Source organism: Schistocerca nitens, chromosome 11 (assembly GCF_023898315.1).
Source record: "Schistocerca nitens isolate TAMUIC-IGC-003100 chromosome 11, iqSchNite1.1, whole genome shotgun sequence".
NCBI lineage: Eukaryota > Metazoa > Arthropoda > Insecta > Orthoptera > Acrididae > Schistocerca > Schistocerca nitens.
This window is the reverse complement of record NC_064624.1, coordinates 105,092,224-105,113,657: the sequence shown is the minus strand read 5'-3', so window position 1 is coordinate 105,113,657 and position 21,434 is coordinate 105,092,224. Positions and strand designations below refer to the sequence as shown.

Below are 21,434 nucleotides of genomic sequence, written 5' to 3'. Positions count from 1 at the left end.
TCAGAAGCAAATGGCAGCAATGCTAAATGTTGCACAACAAGCAATCTACGACCGTTTGAAAGCTATGGGAAAAAAAGTGTGGATAATGGGTGCCACATGAATTGAATAAAGACATATGGAAAACCGAAAAACCATTTTCAAATTTTGCTTCAAAGATATGAAAGAAAATCAATTTTGCATCAAATTGTTACTGGCAATGAAAAATGGATTTATTTTAAGAATCCTAAATGGGAAAAATCATGGGTTAATCCAGGACAACCATCAACATCGACTGCAAAACCAGATCGATTCGGCAAGAAGATAATGCTCTGTGTTTGGTGAGCTCAGAAAGGTGTGGTGTATCATGAGCTTCTAAAACCCAGTGAAACTGTGAATACTAATCGCTACAGACAACAAATGATCAATTTGAACTATGCATTGATCGAGAAAAGACCAGAGTGGGCCAGAAGACATGGCAAAGCAATTTTTTTGCATGACAATGCACCTGCACACAAAGCAAAACTGGTTCAGGATACAAAACACTTGGCTGGGAGCTGCTACCCCACCCGCCGTATTCACCTGACTTGGCCCCTTCCGACTACCATTTGTTTTCATCAATGGGACACACATTGGCTGAGGAACACTTCGATTCCTACGAAGAAGTTTAAAATTGGGTGACCGATTGGTTTGCTTCAAAAGACGAACATTTCTATTGGCGTGGTGTCCACAAATTGCCAGAAACGTGGTCAAAATGTATAGAAAGCAATGGTCAATACTTTGAATGAAATGTTTTTACTTTTCAATTCAAAATTAGTGTTTCATTTTCACAAAAAAAAGCTCATTTCATACCGGTACACCTGGTATACATGAAGGGGCCCACGTCACTGAATAACAGAATGAAAGATACACCCATGCTTAACTACATGTTTATTCAATATGAAACCATCCTGATGACTCAGCAGAACATTGGGATCTCTTTTACCTCACCCCCTAGCCCACTATTTCTTTCCAATATCCCTCCACTGTGTTAAACTTCATTTTGAAATTAGTTGTGTTCTACTGGAAGTGGCTGAAGGTCTTAACTCTCCCATTTATCTTAACATACAATAGTCTGATACTCAACCTGTTGTCCAATTAGACACTGCAGAGTCCCTGCACTACTGTTCTCTAATGCAATCATAATCCACTTGCTGATTTCATTTGCAGAAATAGCTGCTTCCAACCCAAATTTCTGCCACCCATTTTCCCTTATGATACATGATGGTTCCAAAAGACGATTTTCTCCATCTCACTAAACACATTTGGGAACCTCTATTTTCCATATCGTCACTATAGCAAATAAAATTCTCAACATGAAAAAAATCAACCATCAGCAGTCTAGAGCCTTAAACCTACCATGCAACTAGTGGATGGCAGAGACTTGGGCAGCTATAACCAGCATTGCAAAATATGAAATACTTCTGAGACTATGTCTTACATTTCTTAAACCTTGCCATTACAAACTGACCTCAATGTTCAGTCTTTCAAGCAATGCCACATCAGCCTATAATCACATCTAGCTGCTGGAATCTTATTGCAGAACATCGTCTTTCAGCTAGTAGTACATGTGTATTGGTCTGCAAGATCACCAAAACCTCAGAAAAACTAAAACAACTGATAATTACTGTTCAACAGCATGCAAGTGACAAAAATTAATACAACTTCTTGATCCCAAAATCTAATCTCTTGACTTAATTTCCTAGATGATGCGTCTCTTTTGTTATTATCTTCTTCAGTAATGCCACCTTCACATATAACAGCAATTACAATCTAGAAAACCGTAACACACAGGCAAATGAGACTATGTCATAAATGCACATCAAAATTAAGCCTGGTAAACAAATGTCTAATGCAGAAGGAGCAAATCTGAGGTAGGAACCAATTCTGCTGGTTTTTAGAAAATGTAAATCACACACTCCAGGAGTTCAATTAACAACGACTTTAAATTTATTGATCTAGCTTCTTGTGCAATTAGCTAGTAAAATTACTAATTCCACAAATGATACAGAATCTTGCTGGCCATCAGCCAGTATCAAAATGGCCAACCCCAATTTTCTGCATCATTAAGCCCCAGCATTTGACATTAAAAAGACTGAATAATTTCTTACTAATGCAAGAGGTACCACAGACGTAGCCACAATATATATAGGTTGTGGCCAAGGTATCAAGGGTGATTTAACACATACAAATTTTCGCTCTTTTTTCAAAACCCAAAAAATTTTTGGTACTAACTGACAAATAGTTATGACTCATACATAATATAAGAAAGACTGATATTCTTTTGATTTTGAAGTTCTTGGAAAGAGGAATATTTCTCAAATGACTTACACTATTAGAATTTACACTTTGTCCAAATGTGAAGCTAATGTATCCATCACACATAGCCATTAAACAACACATTTGGTATCAACAAGGGCTACAGAAAATGGGACTATACCAGTCACCAGTCCTCTTCCGCTTCTGTTCACAACAGTCAGCAAATAATAGGTGATATGCAAGTCAATTGGAAGAGTACATGAATGCTCTACAATTATATATAGCAATACGGTCCAGACAATTCGCAATCTGGGCCAATTCCACTGCAACGCATCCTGTACTTTACACAGTTAACAGAAGACTTTTTTCTGACTCTGCATGGAGTGCCAGAGATGTGAATACCTATAATACTCTCACTCACACTGACTTCCACATTTAGTTCAGGATCCTCCTTGATAAAATCAGTGAACCAAGAGATTCCCAATGGACCTTCAACAAACTAAAAGAAGAAAACAATCTCCGAATTATAACTGCTTGCTAACTTCTGTATGTACGAAACAACTATCACTAATCTTTTTTTATCAGTATCATCCAGCTTTACAGAGATTCATATGGAGAAGGAGTGTCACAATGCTTCAAAATCAGTTCTAATATCTCTCATTTTGCTATCCACCATTGTGTAAGAGTTATATTGGCATACTTTGTCTTTCTTATCCTGTCGTATACTCTACTCTGATTTCAGTAGCACTACGGCCTGCTCTCTTGGGTGGTCACACTCCCATATGTAAGAGATGCAAATAATCTGCCAGCTATATACTCATAAAAGGAATGCTTTTTGGTCATTAATCAAATTAATATGCATTCCATAGATTACAATCAACATTTTCCAAATTTAATGATATTTACATAACTTCCTCCTCTGACACCACGTATTTTCAGTGCATGTTTATTAGGAAACAATGCAAATTTATGTCATGTACTGGGGAAAAATCATAAGGAATTACATACAGTAAATGCAGGATTTCAGTGATGATTTAAATACTTTTGACTGCAAAGTCTAAAACATACACCCGCCACGTATCTTACTTGCAAGTTTCCGTTATAGCACTGTGACACAGAGGCAGATAACTAAATTAACAATCACTTCGAAGAGGAAGGCTTCCTTGCTATATTGGTACCAAATACGTATTTAAGGCATTCATAACATACTGGCATAATACAACATTAATGAAAGAGTAATAGTTAATAAAAACATGAATACTGTGGTAACAGGCAACATGTAACACATCTAACTTGAGTCAATTGAAATTCCTCCAAAATTCTTCAAAATAGCTGTTACCATAGGTTACAACTGCTCACCATCCATGATAATTTAATTTGAATGTCCCATATTCCTTTCATGACATTTTTAATACACCTAATGGACAATACAGTGCTTCTGTGAAAACTTACATTAAAATCAGAGCCATCCTCATGTTTCAATTCTGAATCTTGTTTTACTCCAACACTAGGTTCTTCAATTATTACTGGGTCTTCAGGAAACTGAAAAAAAGGAAAAAAATTGTATTTAAGGCTTTCATGTCCTTTCCTTACATGGCCCTCTCCGAGAGAGAGAGAGAGAGAGAGAGAGAGAGAGAGAGAGAGAGAGAATACTTTCAAACAGATCTCGTGTAGAAGCTGACAAGGCCAAAATCATGCATATTCAATTCATCAGTTACGACCAGGCAGCCAGAATATGTGGATGCCACAATTCAAATATTTGAAACCAAAGCTTTGTTTACTCTGAAAGCCAGGCACATCAGTAAGAGATTGTCCACCAAATAACAACCAAAATTATTTTTCGCACACCGAGCAGCAACCAATATACACAGTATTCATAAATATTATGGACGTGGATATATGTTCCACATTTCCTCTCAAACCACTGGATCGACTTCAACCAACCTAGATATACATATAACTTACTATCTAGACAAAAATACTAAAAAGGTAAGTACTACCAACCTCCTATGGAGGTGGGTGTGTGAATATGAAAAAGAGGAGGGGGAGGTACAAGGACAGTGACAGGGGGAACTGGCAAAGATGGACAGAGAGCATAGCAGATGAACAGGGGTAGGGGGAGAGAGAAGCAAATGGACAGTGAGAGCACAGCAGATGGACAGTGAGAGCACAGCAGATGGACAGTGAGAGCACAGCAGATGGACAGAGGTCGTTGGTTGGTTCATTGAACAGACCGAACTGCTAGATGATCAGTCCTTTTTTCTTTGAACAGACAGGTCCAAATGACTGAAGAGAAGAGAGAGCCTACTGCACAAAACCCAGAGAAAGAAAACCCAAAGGTCTACTAAAGTCGATGAAACTGACTTAAGGGACAAAAGCAGGAAGAGAGACAAAGGAAGAAAGGCAACCAAGGTTCCCCATCAAGGGAGCAGCCAGAAGCCCCTTGAGAGCATATACAATGGGGGTGCATACATCCCCCAGCCCCTGCCACTCGCCAGAGGTACTCCACACAATAAGTGCTTAGGAAAGACTACGAACAAGTCTAACACACCATGTGAGAGGGGGAAAAACAAGAAAAGAGCAGGTAGGGTGAGGACGAGACTGGACCACTAAGACAGGGTGTATACACTCTGAGACAACAGGGAAATCTGGGAAAAACCAAGGAATTTTTTCATCGGCGAGAAAACTGGGAAGAACACCGGAATTTTTTAGAATTCCAAGAATTTCTCATTGTTTTCCTTTTCAGTTAAATTTTTGTAGTTTTGACTGGTAAGAAGTGATACTCTAACAAAGAATTTTACTTTAGCCCACTACTACAATGTAATGTTGCAGCAATAAAATTAAAACAAGAAAAAAAATTAAGTTGCAAAGGAAAAGCGCCATTTACAGCAACAAAACAGAATGCACACACAAGCGCTTGAAAGCAGCAAAACGTGCCAAACGCTTTAGGGTGAATGCTATGTAATAATTCGTAACAACAAACTGCTTCCGATGGGCGTGACATCACAAGTTTCATTAGATTCATTTGAGTAGTTTCCAGTGGGCTTATGGGCATACGCAGTTGAGTCGTGTATGAGCAGTACTTTTTCCCACTTCTGGCTACGTGAAGTGTGACTATTAGCTGTATCCAAGGTAACAAGACATGAGCTGTACCAGCAGTAGCAACAAGCAGGCAGATGCTACCCAGAAACATTTTTTTTGCGTGGCCAAGCTGCCAGATTTGCAAATGCGCAGAGCAGTCCGAGTTGTAATGGGACGAGGGTTAGTCTCCATGTGAACCATGTTTACTTTTCGTGTTTTTCTGATACTCCTGGTTTACAGCTCTCAAGTCAAATGAAAACAAAACAGATTTATGTGGCCGGAAGCTATAAAGTGAATTAAAATACATTCACATAATAATGGAAGGTTAAAATATGGTATTAGTTTGTTTTCTGATTTTATTTTATTTCCATGTTTTTGGCAGCCGGGCATTAATTGCCTTGCAGAACACTGAGGTTATTTTTGTACATTTGATAAAAAAATGGCTTTGATTAATCTTTTCCTCAAAGACAGTCAATTTATTGGAAACACTACTGGCTAGTGTCAATTGTCTGTGGAATTTCAAGTGCACGTTCTTACCTTTTGGGACATATGGCATTACGCCATAATAAAGAACTAAACATGAGACAATACGGTTCATAATAAAGAACTAAACATGAGATAATACGGTACTGGTACTCCAAGAAAATTTGCATCCCAAAAACCACACTGAAAAGTTTCATATCAGCTTAGGGTGTATGTCTTTGTTAATCTGGAGATACGAATGTGATATGTAAGTCGAATTATGTATTTTATTATCGTTTATGAAATTCCGATGCTCTTGAGGTATCCTCTGATGTCCTGTTTCGTTTATGGCATAATGTAAGGTCATTTAATGCTATATAAGTACGAATATACGAACTACCTACATCATAGTAGCAGCACAGGCACAGTAACACCATTTTCTGGCATTTTCTGACATCTGCTGAAATGAATTCTAATAGGTCACGGGAAAATAATTCAATTGGTGGTTTGAAAAGTGTTACTTTCAAAGTACATTTCATTTTACACAATATGAGTTATGTTATGTGTGCAAAGGTGCTTTGAATTTTTAAAATCGCAAAGCGTTTGATTCTCATTTAATGCTTAATACTTTGAGGGCCAAGAATTTCAAGCCCAGAAGACCAGACATTTACGTCATTACTTAAAATTTTACTGGGACATTTGTGTGATGTATCAAAGTGTAACAATGTACAAACTACAAATATTGTGTGTGAAAGCTTGGCTTTTCTTGTAGCTACACTATGTACATTATTTTTACCATTAACTTTTCCTATTTGTGTGTTCGCGCTACTTAACAGTGATGTTGCTATAGGCTGACTACATCACGTGTCCTATGCTCCGATCACTACATTTACATGTGACACGTCTTTTGAAAGATGAAAACCGAATTTTGGAAACCGCTTTTCGCTGTCTGAAGCATATTTGCTAGCCCAGTTAACTATGGTGCCTGGAAATCAGCAGATATAGTTTGCCTTAGTCGGCGCAATCGCTATTTCTCTTCAATTAGACGAGGTATTAACAGCTTCAGTCTACTATTTCTACTTATCCTTCACTGCACAAAAAGCCATTCCATCAATATTAGCCAAATTTTTTAAAAACAAGACGAAAACTTGCAGCCCGCGCACATTTACATGGGAGCTGCGTTTACATGGGAGCGAAAATTGATTGCAACATTGGAAAACTGGCAAACAGAAGAAGATATCATGAATCGTTTTTGAAGTGTTTACATGATCACCCAGAAGCAGTATTGGGAGACCAGTTTATGAAATCAGGTTCTGGGTGCCCCATGTAAATGCGATGAATATTTGCTACCATCAGCAGGTGAGATCATGTGACATGAGCTACGATTGGCTTACAAAAGCGCATCGCGATCTCTATTTCAATGCTTCAGAAATTAACGTTCTGTATTTGGTGGAATTTGATTATATACATTTGTAATACAAAAATACGCAGCGTACATGTTGCTGCAAATCAAAAATATTTCGAAAACACATTTTTTATGGGGTTCGTTTCCTAAAGGGGTGGGAGATCCTACACCATTCAAAGGACTGATACATTTTCCGATTCCCCAGGAAAGGATACTCTCACTTAACATGGAAAAAGTGTATTTTCACCCAGGAGAAAGTGTGTTTCTTAATCGGGAAGAACCCGGGAATTTTTTATCCTTTTCCACATATACACCCTGCAAGACCAGATAGCCACAGCCCGTTCTGGGTGTAGCAGGCAATATTGTGTTCTGCCAACACCTCAGTGGGTCTGTAAAGTTACACGGCGCTCCTTTAAGGAGATTGATAAAAGTCCCCTTCTTGAATAAAGCATAAAATTAAGTCAGCCACTGATGCATCATCTAATAACAGGGACAGCAAGTCAGGGACATTAAGAGTTGTGACAGTCCAGCAGCAAAACTTGGACCACTGTCAAATACAAACCATGACAGTGGGGTGGGTCCTCACATTGGAGAAGATGGCCTAAGTCAGCCAGGTATGGCTGATGCAGAGCTGGCAAATTGCAGCAGAATCCTTGCAAGAGGCCTGCATAGAGGATCTCCACAGATTCATAATCTCCTTCATCAACCGTAGTTTGTTTTATAAGTCACAATAATCCGTTCCATTTTCCAAATTCCTAAAACTTCATGGTCTCATACTGATTGGAGGTCTGCTCTCAGAACACTAATCTCAAGTCAGTTTATTGGTAGCCAGCTTGCCCAGGCTATAAGCGAGTTTATTCCCTGAGATCCCAATGTGACCCAGAGTCCAAACAAAAGTCACTGTGAGTCCATATTGTTCGAGGGCGTACAGGGAACGTTGGATAGCAATGACCAAGAGATGGTGAGGGTAATATTGGTTGAAGGCTTGCAAACTTCTGAAGCAATCACTGCAGATGGGTTAAGGACCTATCGGTTAAGGTATGGATATGCTGAAGAGCAAAAGTGATGGCTACCAACATCGCAGTCACAACACTGCAGCTATCAGGCAAGAAACGGAGTTCAGTATGTCCTGTGCAAGTATAAGCAAGGCCCACGTGACCAGCAGTCATCGAGCAACCAGTATAGACTACTTCTGATCACCAGGATGCATAAAGGACAGAGAAAAGTTTGTGGTGGAAGGCCTTGAGAGACCAAGTCTTTCACACCTTGTGATAGATCAAGACATAGCTGTGACCAAGGGATGCACCACAGAGGTGTACATAAGAGGGCCTGGATGTGGATTTTCAGACCTTGTGATAGATCAAGACATAGCTGTGACCAAGGGATGCACCACAGAGGTGTACATAGGAGGGCCTGGATGTGGATTGTGATCATAATCCCTGATCCAGGTCACCATTGCGGGATGTGGATTTCCGTTTTTGGGAAGAGAGGACAGTAGTTTGGACACTTCGGGGAGTTGTAAACATGGGTAGCATAGTTGACAAGCTGTTGTTGGCACCTGATCTGCAATGAAGGGACCCTATCCACCATGAGTAAGCTGGTCACAGGACTAGTTCAAAAGGCTTCTCTTGCAAGTCAAACCCTGCAATGATCCAGTATCTGCAATGCTGAGGGTAATGCCAAACAGTATGCCAGACGTCCATAATCAAGACAGGATTGTATCAGGGCTTTGTAAAGGTGCAGAACAGTTGTGCAATCTGCACCCCTGCCTGTGTTACTGAAGCAGCGAAGAGTATTGAGGTGAAACCAGCACTTTCACTTACACTGGTGAAGATGGGGAAACTATGCCAACCACAAACCAATAACTAGTCCTAAAAAGCTGCAAGTCTCCACCAAAATGAGTAGTTGGTCATCAAAGTAAAATTCTGGTTGTGGATGAATGGCACAGCATAGAGAGAAGTGCATGATGTGAGTATTGGTGGCTGAGAACTGAGCACCATGAGTGAGGACCCATGAGTGCACCTTTTGTATGGTGCCTTGCTGGCATGTTCAGCAACATCCACACTAGAGGAATAAACACTAGAGGCAAAAGTCATCAAGCGTACAAGGAGGGTGATACTGAGGACCCCACAGCTGCTGCTAGACATTGATGGCTGCTAGAAAGAGAGTGACACACAATATACCGCCCTGAGATATCCCCTTCTGTTGTATATGGAGGAGGGGAGGTGGGGGGGGGGGGTTGAGTTAGAAGCACCAACTCGAACCCAGAACATCTGGGGCAACAGGAAATTCTTGATAAAAATCAGGAGCATACCCTGGAGACCCCACTAGTGTAAGGTATCAAATATGTGATATCACCATGTGGTGTCCCAAGCATTTTGCAGGTCAAAGAATATTACTTCAAGGCACTGATGTAAGGCAAAAGCTGTTCAGATGGCAGACTCCAGGTAAACCACATTATCAGTGGTGGAAAGGACATGGCAAAAACCAACATGAGACTAAACCAGAAGACCCCGAGACTCAAGGAGTCAACACAGCCGCCGGCTCAGCATGCATTCAAGCAACTTACAGATAACATTGGTGTGACTTATTGGGTGATCACTGTCCCTCTCTACCCTCTCTAGATGGTGCTTACCCCATTTGAGCACTGGAACAGTGATTCTTTCTTGCCATTGTGAGGGGAGCTCGCCCTCACTCCAGATACAGTTAAAGATGACAAGTATATGACTTTGACAGTCCACTGATAGGTGGTTTATTATTTGGTTGTGAATGCGGTTTGCCACTGGGCTGTATCAGGACAGTGGGCTAGGGCACTGATGAAATCCCCCTCATTGCATGGAGTGTTATATGGCTCCAGGTGGCATATAGTATGAAATTATTGCTTTCTCTCCAACCACTATTTTAGAACATTGAAGGCTAATTCTCAGATGCAAGGTATGGGCATAATGCACAGCAAAATGTTCTGCGACACCTCATCTGTAGGCAGCACCATTCAAGGCAATAACAAGTACAACTACAGGTACAACTACAGGTGTCTGGTATCCATAGAGACCTCTGATCTTAGCCCAAACCTGAGAGGGAGGGGTACATTATCCAGTGGTTGAAACTTAATGTTCCAGCATTCTTGTTTCCATCATTTTATCAGGTGGCTGACAAGGGTACACAGCCATTTAATGACAATGATATACTCCATCGATGGGTGCTGCTTGTGACACTGTAGAGATTGCCTACAATCTCTAATGGCTTCTGCAATTTCTGATGACCACCAAGGTATTGTCTTGTGTCAGGCCATGCCTGAGGAACAGGAGATCGCAAAATCAGCTGCCAAAACAATGGAAGTAATTGTATTCTGGACTGCCTCAATGGTATCTCCACATGGAGCGGAGTCAAGGGGGACACCAGAAGCAAAAGCACCCCAGTGCTCGTCTGGGCAGGCATCCAGGGTAGTGTTGCTGAGGGGGGACAGGAAAAATCAGGAAGTGCTGACTCCACACAGGTCATTGTGGACTTTCCTGTGGATGGATGGGAGAAGGAAAGGACTTGAAATGGAAATGTCAATGGCCAAGAAAGTTCCGTACCCGACACTGAAGTGTGTGGGGTACCAGCATTCAAAGGGCAAAAATCAAGTGAGGCCAGTAAGTTTGCAAGGTCTTAACCATGAACAGTGATCATGATTCCACCCCACAATGGGTAATTGGGGTTGAAATCTAGTTCGCTACACAGTGTCTAGAACATATGGGTTAACTCCTCCAGACTGCCTGTCGTAGGTAGCTTGATAATCATAATATCCCCAGTATCCACAAAGGGCTAAGGTCCACACTATTCGAAACAAAATCTCCTGAAGGGCAGTGCAGAAGCCACGGGAAGTGCTTAAAAGATGTAGCTCTGGCAGGTAGTGGAAAAACCGAAACAATTCCCCTGGAGAATAATGTTGTTGACATGCTGTGAGGCCATGAAGGGACCAAGGAGGCTATTTACGCCCATATATAGGTTCCAGGTTCCATTGTGTGGTGTGAACTATGCCATCAGAGGCTGCTGGAAACTCCACCTTGGCCAAAGGAAATGAACAGACATGTTGTAGCATGGGGGCCACAGGACGGTCCTTCTCCTTGTAGGAATTTTCCTTGTCTTTCCTCCCCTTAGAGGATTTTGATGATAAGGGCTTCTCTGAATCAGTTTCACATAAAAATGACTGAAGCCCTGTTACCAGCAGCATGTGGCTCCTTTAGCAACTGACTGGTGTGAGGTTCTAGACTGGCAAAAATCTTGGAAGGAAATTTCTGAGAGACCCCTTCCTAGCAATGTAAGCTGGAGGATGGTGATTCGTTTCCAGCTGGGAGGTGGAGTCCAATGTACCAAGTGGACAGGAGGCCATCAATCCCAAAGTACATGTGAGGAAAGCAGGAAGAGGAGAGCACTAGTCCACAATCTCTACAAACAAGGCACATGCTGTAATGTGAAAATATGTAGATACATTTCACACACTTGAAACAGCACATTTGGGGGGGGGGGGGTGAGGAGAACATATGGTTTCCTACCAATCAGTATACCATCACTTTGACCTTTCCAGGCAATGAATTACCCTCAGAGGCCAAGATGAAGTCTCTAGCAGCAACCCTATTGTCCTTTGGCCCCCTATGTACACGATGGACAAAGTGTACACCTCATCACTACAGGATCACACGTAGCTCATCGTCAGATTGTACGAGTATGGTGCCACCCACCCCGAACATGGGCTCTCCCTATGGGTGCCACCCAGCCTAGGCAATGGCTACCTGGCCAGTAATCTGTTGCTCGGAGTCCCTGTGCTCCTGACATCATGAGCACATACTCCTTGGCATACAGGGGGAGTTTTCAGTTCAAGCACCAACAGTGTGATACCTGTCTGGTCAGGTGGCTACCACTGTGCAGGTACTTCATGCCCCTACCACCACCACAGAATGGCTACCATGCTTGGGTTTGGCTATATTACCTTATTAAAGGCATAGGTGCAAAGCTGGAGCATAAACAGCATTGGGTGATCTTTTCATGATCCACACTTCTGGAGAATTTTAGAAATTTTAGCAGGTCAAATTCAACAATGGGCACCATGTATTTATTTAATGAAAAGTTGTAGAAAATACCAGAAGTGGAAACTCACGTCCCAATCATAAACCAGGTGCAAGCAGGGTCTGCATGTGATGGAGAAGCGGAGGGGAAAATGGATTGTGGAAGTGTACACTTGCTGTAAAAGAAAAGTAATGCTACAAAGGCTGCTAGCCAGTCACGTACTAACAAGAGTTCTGAGCCCCCTGGGGGCAGATGGACAGAGAGAGTAGCAGATGGACAGACAATATGGGTGCAGGAAGTTGGAATTGGAGTAACTAAATACCCAGGAAATGTCCAATACTCAACTAGTTTTCCTTAAATAAAAGTTCCATCATTTTGCAAAACAATAAAACAATGGCATATATTTATTGTACAAAAATAAAATGTGAAATATCATGACAACTTTCTCCTCCTCCATCATGACAACTTTCTCCTCCTCCCCAATACTACAGCCATGGTACTGATGTAGTGGATTATGGATGCTTTATCAATTATAAAATTACTTATTTTACACCTGAATTTAACTGTGAAATTGTCCTAAATTTGTACAAATAAAAATAATGATATGTGTTTGCTTGCACCTCTAGCAATCCTCCAAAAGTCACAGGAAAGGCTCACTGTATGGCATCTGCATTTACATCTACATAGATACTCTGCAAGCAACCATATGGTGTGTGGTGGAATGTACCCTGTACCACTACTAGTTATTTCCTTTACTCCCAAACAGAATAAGTGAAAAACAGTAATCTGCACTATAAGCCTCCAATTGAGCCCAAATTACTCATACTGTATCTTCGTGGTCCTTCTGTACAATGTATGTTGGCAGCAGTAGAATCGTTTGGCAATCAGATTCTAATGCTCGTTCATTATATTTTCTCGATTATGTTTCTCAAAAACAACATCACCTTCACTCCAGAGATTCCCATTTGAGTTCCCAAAGCATCTCTTTAACGCTTACATATTGTTTGAACCTACTGGTAACAAATCTAGCAGCCTGCCTCTGAATTGCTTCCATGTATTACCTCAATCTGACCCATGATGAGTCCCAAACACACAAGCTACACTCAAGAATAGGTCCTACCAGCATCCTATATGTGGTCTGCTTTACAGGTGAACCACTCTTTCCTAAAATTCTTCCAACGGACCAAAATCAACGATTCATCTTCCCTACCACAGTTCTCACATGCTTGTTCCATTTCATATTGCTTTGCAACTTTATACCCAGATATATAAATGACTCAACTGCCTCAAGCAGAACATTACCAATACTGAATGGCTAATAAATATTCTTATTCTGTATTCGAACATTACAGGTTTTTTTCTTCCTACTCATCCATATTAACTTACAATTTTCCACATTTAGAACTATCTGCCATCCATCACATCAACTATAAATTTTGTCTTAGTTGTCTTGTATCTTACAGCCGTTCAACTTCGACATCTTACCATACACAACTGCATCATCAGCAAGTAACCACAGTTAGTTGCCCACCCTGTCCACCAAATCATTTTCACATATAGAGATCAGCAGCAGTCGTATCATATAATATTTTTTCATAATGTGGGGCCACAGTCATAATATATTTCTTTAAAGTCAGTACCGCCATTAGACTTTTTTATTTGCAGTGTCACATTTACACATCATGATTTTTGCTTTAAAGTGCCATTATCAAGTGTTTTAATGTTATACAGTGCCTAAGATGGCATACTGTCATATTTAAAATAAACTATTAGAAACATATTTCTGGTAAAAGCCTACCTCCTACTACCAGAAATACCGACCATTAGACAATGTGTCTAATAGTGTATTTTAAATATGACAGTATGCAATCTTAGGCACTGTATAACATTAAAACACTTGATAATGGCACTTTAAAGCCAAAATCACGATTGTGAAAATGTACCATTGCAAATACAAAAAACAGTCTAATGGTGGTACTGACTTTAAAGAGTCCTATCGTACTTTCCTGGGGCAATCCTGATGATACCCTTGTCTCTGATGAACACTCACAGTCAAGGATAACATACTGGGTTCGATACTTAAGAAGTCTTCAAGTCACTCACATATCTGTGAACTTATTCCATACGCTCATACCTTTTTTACCAACCTGAAATTGGGCACCGTGTCAGATGCCTTATGGAAATCTATAAATACGGAATCTGCCTGTTGTCCTTCATCCATACTTCACTGTATGTAATGTGAGAAAAGACCAAGCTGAGTTTCACATAAGCGATGCTTTCTAAAACTGTGCCGACTCATGGTCATAGGCGTCTCAGAATCACGAAAGTTTAATATATTCAAACTGAGAATATGTTCGAAGATTCTGCAGCAAACTGAAGTTAGAAATATTGGTTTGTAATTTTGTGGGTCTGTTCTTTTACCTTTCTTATATACTGGAGTCACAGTGCATTTCTACCTTCATTTGGGACTTTGTGCTGACAAATGTAGGCTTGGTAAGTGGCCAATTCTGTTCAGTACTCTTTATAAAACCAAGCTGGGATTCCATCCAGACTTGGTGATTTATTTGCTTCAAAATCTTTCCATTGTTTCTCTACCACAGGGATGCTTATTACTATGCAATCCATATGGGAGTATGTCCCAGTGTCAAATGACGGTATGTTTGCATGATTCTCCTGTGTGAATGATGTGAAATTTAAAACTTTGGCTTTTGTTTTGCTGTCATCAAATGTCACACCAGTCTGGTGAACAAAGGAGTGAATGGAACCAATGGTTATTGTAATACTAACCCAAAGAATTGAGACAAATTTTCACTACACTGAACAGGCACAGGAAATGGCCACCGAAGTAAAAAGTAGTGACCACTTGCTTTATACGCAGTAGAGTACAAATTCACAGCCGTTTACTTTCCACTCTTCCTAGTCATGTGGTTTAAAGTTGGAGTCACACTCTTGGTACAGTTTTAGCTTTCAGTGGCCTCTCATTACATCCATGTATGTTCCACGATTTTTCTGAAATTCTTGTCCTGAATTCAGCATGTCTAGTATCACTAGTTTATCCTTACAAAAACAGTGCCACACAAATTTATTTTTCTGGCCACTCAACTGAAGAATTCTCATTGCATTTGCTGTAAATGAAAGCTATTGGGTGCTATAATGCGTTCATAATTAGTACAGCACTTCTGCAGCAGCATTATTAGCAGGTGCATAAATATCTTTGTGTCAAGAATTTTCTTTTACTGTGTGTTTCTGTGTGGAAACCAATATTGTAATCAAAGAATGGAAAATCCAGGATGGATTTTGTCAACTAGAGTATAAGGCAAGAAAGAAGAGTAACTGATGAACTTGCTGCAATAATGCAAATATTGGAAGCTTTTGTGGTGAAATGCAAGAACGCATATAGTGTAGGACAACTTGTGACAGTAGACGAAATGCTGCAAACTTTCCGGGGTCGCTGTTCTTTTGTTCAGCATTTCCCGAACAAAGCAGCACAGTATAGATAAAAATTTTTGGTTTATCAGATGCTAAAACATTATTCGCTTGTAATATTGAAGTATATTGTGGAAAACAACCTAAAGGACCATATTATGTTTCTAATTCTCCCTGTGATATTTTAAGAATGCTAGTTACTCACACTGAAGGCAAAGTATGGGATAAAAATTTTTGGTTTAGCAGGTACTGTGTTCTGCAATCCTGAAAATGACTCCACAGTGTTCTTGTGACTCCTGTAATTATTGAACATTTAAATATATTTCAGGTTATCCCTTCACAGTTCCTTGAATGCTTCCGTCTGTTCATGTGGTTTGCTACACTGGCTGCTCCTGGTCCAACAATGTGTACTCTGCCCACCTACTGTCAGTATATAATGTTTAAAACTTCGCTGTCACTTAATTTTAACAAAGCAACTTCAGTTTACCCTCTCCATTTTTTCCTCATTCATGATAATCCTGTCACTTTTGCCATTTGTAAGGCATCTGTGCAGGGGATCAGGTACTGAAATGTCTTGCATTTGTCACTCATTACCACTTGTAATATCTGAATCAGACAACAGCAACATCAAAACCTTTTATTTCCCTGAACACTTATTTCTGGCAAAACTATTTAAAAATGCATATACACCCTACCTTGGCACACTATTTACAACTATTCCATTGCCATTAATTCGTTTTGGTGGGACAAGAACATTCCTAATAGAAAGATTAAACCAGTCCTATGCTATCGACCAGAACTATGGGTTTTACATGTTGGTCTCAACAGAAGACAAAGTCCTGGAAATGTATTATTTATGAAGGAGCACCAGCGTATCAAGACTGAAAAAACCAGTAATGCTGAAGTAAGAGCTGAAATGAGGACAAATGAAACAGCGACAACATAGAAAGAAAATCATTAAACTGATATGGACATTTGTTGAAAATGTTAGATAATTGTTGGCCAAAGAATAGTTTATTGGAAACTACCTTGCTGACAGAAACACAGTATACCACAGTTCTGCCACTGGGCACAAGAGAAATTACGGGACAACAGCAGATTTCTTGCACACAGTCTATTTAGCGATGAAGTGTCATTTACCAACAGTGGTAATGTTAACTGGCATAATATGCACTATTTGGCAACAGAAACGCCACGATGGCTGCGACAAGTGGAACATCAGCGAACTTGGCGGGTTAATGTATGGTGCAGCATTGTGGGAGGAAGGATAATTGGCCCCCATTTTATTGATGGCAGTCTAAATGGTGCAATGTATGCCAATTTCCTATGTAATGTTTTACTGATGTTAATACAAGACGTTCCACTGCATGACACATAATGGCGATGTACTTCCAACATGATGGATGTTCGGCACATAGCTCGCATGTGGTTGAAGCTGTATTGAATAGCATATTTCATGACAGGTGGATTGGACATCGAAGCGCCATACCATGGCCTGCACATTCACCGGATCTGACGTCCCTGGATTTCTTTCTGTGGGGAGAGTTGAAGGATATTTGCTATCGTGATCTAACGACAATGCCTGACAACATGCGTCAGTGCATTGTCAATGCACATGCGAACATTACGGAAGGCAAACTACTCGCTGTTGAGAGGAATGTCTTTATACATTTTGCCAAATGCATTGAGGTTGACAGACCTAATTTTGAGCATTTATTGCATTAATGTGGTATTTACAGGTAATCACGCTGTAACAGCATGCATTCTCAGAAATGATAAGTTCACATTGGAACAACCAAAATAGAATGTTCAAACATACCTACATTCTGTATTATAATTTAAAAAACCTACCTGTTACCAACTGTTCGTCTAAATTTGTGAGCCATATGTGACAAAGCCATTTATGACAAAGTGAAAAAAAAGTGGTCCAACTAAAACATTCATTTTTCTTTACGTACTACACAAATATGTAATAAAAATGGGGGCTCGTATTTAAAAAAACACAGTTGATATCCATTTGACCTATGGCAGCCCATCTAGTGGGCTAACCGTAGTGCCATCCGGTTTCCCCCTTCAAGCTACACAAGTTTGTTTCTTTGTAGTTTTTTCGTTTGACACTTATTTTGTGAGATATTTGGCCTGGTCACGATCAATGGACCACACTGTATAGGTCAGCTTCAGCTCATGATAGCGAAACACCCTTAACGACGACAACACATTGGAATCAGACTCTTCCCTTCACCTATATGGGTCTGGTGAACAAAGGAGTGAATGGAACCAATGGTTATTGTAATACTAACCCAAAGAATTGAGACAAATTTTCCACTACACTGAACAGGCACAGGAAATGGCCACCAAAGTAAAAAGCAGTGACCATTTGCTTTATACGCAGTAGAGTGCCCTATATGGGTCAAGAGCAGCTCACTATACCAAAACACCAATACTATGTTGTTGTGGTCTTCAGTCCTGAGACTGGTTTGATGCAGCTCTCCATGCTACTCTATCCTGTGCAAGCTTCATCATCTCCCAGTACCTACTGCAACCTACATCTTTCTGAATCTGCTTAGTGTATTCATCGCTTGGTCTCCCTCTATGATTTTTACCCTCCAATACTAAATTGGTGATCCCTCGATGTCTCAGAACATGTCCTACTAACCGATCCCTTCTTTTACTAATTGCCCTTAAAAAAGAAAAAAAAAAAAAAAAAAACATGCAATAGTCCCCAGGGATGCTGTTCCGCAACAATACTCATCTAAATGAGACCGAAGGTTAGAGGAGCGCCTCTTCCCCCTCCCAATAACTGACTTAACCGCCCCCCTCCTCCAACCCCTCTATCGTATTTCTACATGCTCCAGTCTCACAATTCTTGAATTGTAAACTATGGTTAACAACTACATGATGATAGCCCTCTCGCCCAACCCTATAAGATGAAAAAGCATTGGAAACTATTGTGCTACCCTCCTCTATACACTTCTCAATTAATCCCACGAATTCCCTTTTCATGCACCCTTCCAAACCCCTAAAAACACACACTGAAAAACCATCCCCGGATACAACAGTCCCCCACACCCATAAACCAACCAGATACTTACCCCTCCCATACTTCCTCTTTCCAAACTGCAACCCGTCAACCTCCACCACCACCACCACCACCACCACCTCACGCCCACCCAACTTACCCCTGTACTTAATATATTCAGAACAAACTTCCCTACAAAACAAAAACCATCCTCTCTCTCACACCAGTGTCATGTGCACAAAAACTGTGGGAGGATCTATAGCAAAAATAATACATCCATCATCAACACAATCTCTCTCATGTCCAACCTAGACCTTCGAAACAGGTACCATGCCTTATGGAGCACCATAGGTTGTCTCTATGGCACCGCCACATGGAGCAACCCCTGATCTGAGACGCTGTAACTTTTGCCAACTGCATGTCCTACCGACACATGCAGTATTTCACCACTTTAGCCAGCAGCCCGAATAATTGTAAAAATTTTATGAGGGACAACATATTTTCCCTGTTTATTGAACACTAAATTGTAACCCTTGCCTCAATTCCATGTGACATTCCAACACAAAGCTCATTTCAACCGTGAAAAAAGTCATGTTTAACACTGAAAAACATTGGTTTTTTAGTAGACTATATTACTCGTGGTTCCAGTAGTATGACACAAATTGCATGTATTCACACACCATACTGCACAAATAGATTAATGAAACATTGGTAAGAAGTACAAGTAAGCCACTTACCATGGAGCCTGGCTCAGCTGGTACTTCATCTGTTTCCTCTTTTTTCATCCACACAGGTGGCTTCTGGTCCATAGCTGCACTTCAACAAATCTGAAAAACAAGCAATCAGATAAAAACAGTTTTACTTAATTTCCATTCTTACCATGCGGTACAACTCAAAGGCAGTATTTTCACTCCCCTACTGGGTGCAGAAAATGGTTGATTACACAGGACACACAAAACAGTGGATGAGGAAAAGACTGTTCAGTGATATCAATTCATTCACACTTCTCAGGTTATGAAGAGACAACATTCAATCTTAAAATCACATTCAATGGAAACCGAATAGTATCAATTGTTGCTGCCATCCCTTTGTAATACAAGCTTATGGTATACTGTGCCACTGAGAGAATTATGGAAGACATGTAATTTTTGTGTGTACAGTAACTTCAACATTATGATTAATTAAAGCAATCTATACACCCTAGTGAAACTACTGAATAAAACCAAACATTTTATTCAACACTTTGTTTGCTGTGTTAATTTCAGGCTGATGCGCAAATGATGTTCGCCAACCAGTGAATATGCATTTTTAACATAGGTCTTACTTTGAAAGTTTCTTCATCTACATTCATTCACAGTTGTATCCTCAATTTAGAGTAAGCACAGTAAGCACTGATACTCTGGAATCTTTACCTACTCACTGAAGAAAAACATACACTTATACTGCAATCTGTACAATGCACTGTGGAACTTCTGATTCTTGATTACCATCAAGTTTTAACATCTGTTAGTTTTTCCTTACAAAACTGATTTAATGAAACTAGTTCCTACTAACCATAATGATGACGAATGTTCTGTTGAGTTGTGATGGTGTGTAATGCTTTTTGTTAGAGAAATTACACCTCGGTTAATTAATACCTCATCCTGGCCAAATTTTCTGACACTTTGTAAATAATGTTATGATAATCTTATACAAAAATACATTAAAACTGGTATTTACACGCGATTTACCAAGCTATAGAAGAAAACAAGAAAGATAAATAACCAAAGCACACTGAAAATAAACAGAAAATGCAACACAATTAATACCTTCCAAAGCATTACTTTTCACGCGAACATATCCAAACTATGAAATGTTGTAGGTGTGGGCATTTGTAAAATTGCTTAACGGTAGCTCTACAATCTGCAGCAGTTGTATCCCTGCATCAGATCACAGCAAACTATGTTCGCAAACATTATTACGCAACTCTACATAACCATGCTAAATTGGTGAATGTGCGAACTTCACTGTCCACCTTTTCTCGTCAGTCACGGAGTACACAAAATTGACATTCACTTTCGCTGGAGATCATTGCGTGGAGAAACTGCTCCAGTAACTTCTGACAACATGTCACAATCTCAACGTCTCTTTTACGAAGGCACATACAGCGAGTTTACAAGACAAGGCCAAACAGTAAGCAATGGACTGGACGCCATACAATATCGACCTAGTAATTTTCGTAATGGATGAACCATGTAGACACGAAGCACACTAAACTGCTTGTTTAGGAACTATTACCTACCTTTTGCATTCGAAAACTTATAAGACCACAGAAAACAACACAGGTGTTCGGTTGTGATAAACATAACCTGAAAAAATTACAACATTCACACAGCATCCCAGACAGTCACAAGGCACGGCATAAGTAATGTTCACCATTAAATACTGAAAAGTTTCATTCACGTGCGCCTAATAAAATTAGAAAAAAATCGTGTCAGGAATAGTTACCACAGTGTTATCACAAGATATTCGCGAGTACACTCATCAACATCAGCTGTAATCATAATAGAAAAGAAATACCGAGTTAATTTGGTCACCAAACAAATTTTAGTGTTTCTTTTACTGATTTTTGTAATTTCCAAAGGCTTATTTATTACCTGGAAGATGTAACACACAAATTTCTTCAAAACCACGAGATGCCAACAGGTTAAAATCATGCAACACCAAAACCAAAGATAT

General features: G+C 40.1%; 1 protein-coding gene across 5 annotated transcripts in view; it reads right to left on the bottom strand.

Annotated features, from left to right (window-relative positions):
- LOC126213588 (zinc finger protein 235-like) overlaps positions 1–21,434 on the bottom strand; it is a 69,054-nt gene extending 47,620 nt beyond the window's left edge. For 2 of the 5 annotated variants that reach the window (XM_049941442.1, XM_049941446.1), the window contains exons 1-3: positions 21,353–21,434; positions 19,454–19,543; positions 3,727–3,816 (exon numbers count right to left, since the gene is read on the bottom strand). In XM_049941442.1, the coding sequence (XP_049797399.1) occupies positions 3,727–3,816; positions 19,454–19,525 (162 nt within the window). In that variant the 5' untranslated portion in view covers positions 19,526–19,543; positions 21,353–21,434. Of the gene's footprint in view, positions 1–3,726; positions 3,817–19,453; positions 19,544–21,352 lie in introns of those variants that run through there. The other 3 variants (XM_049941445.1, XM_049941443.1, XM_049941444.1) reach the window with 3 other exon arrangements.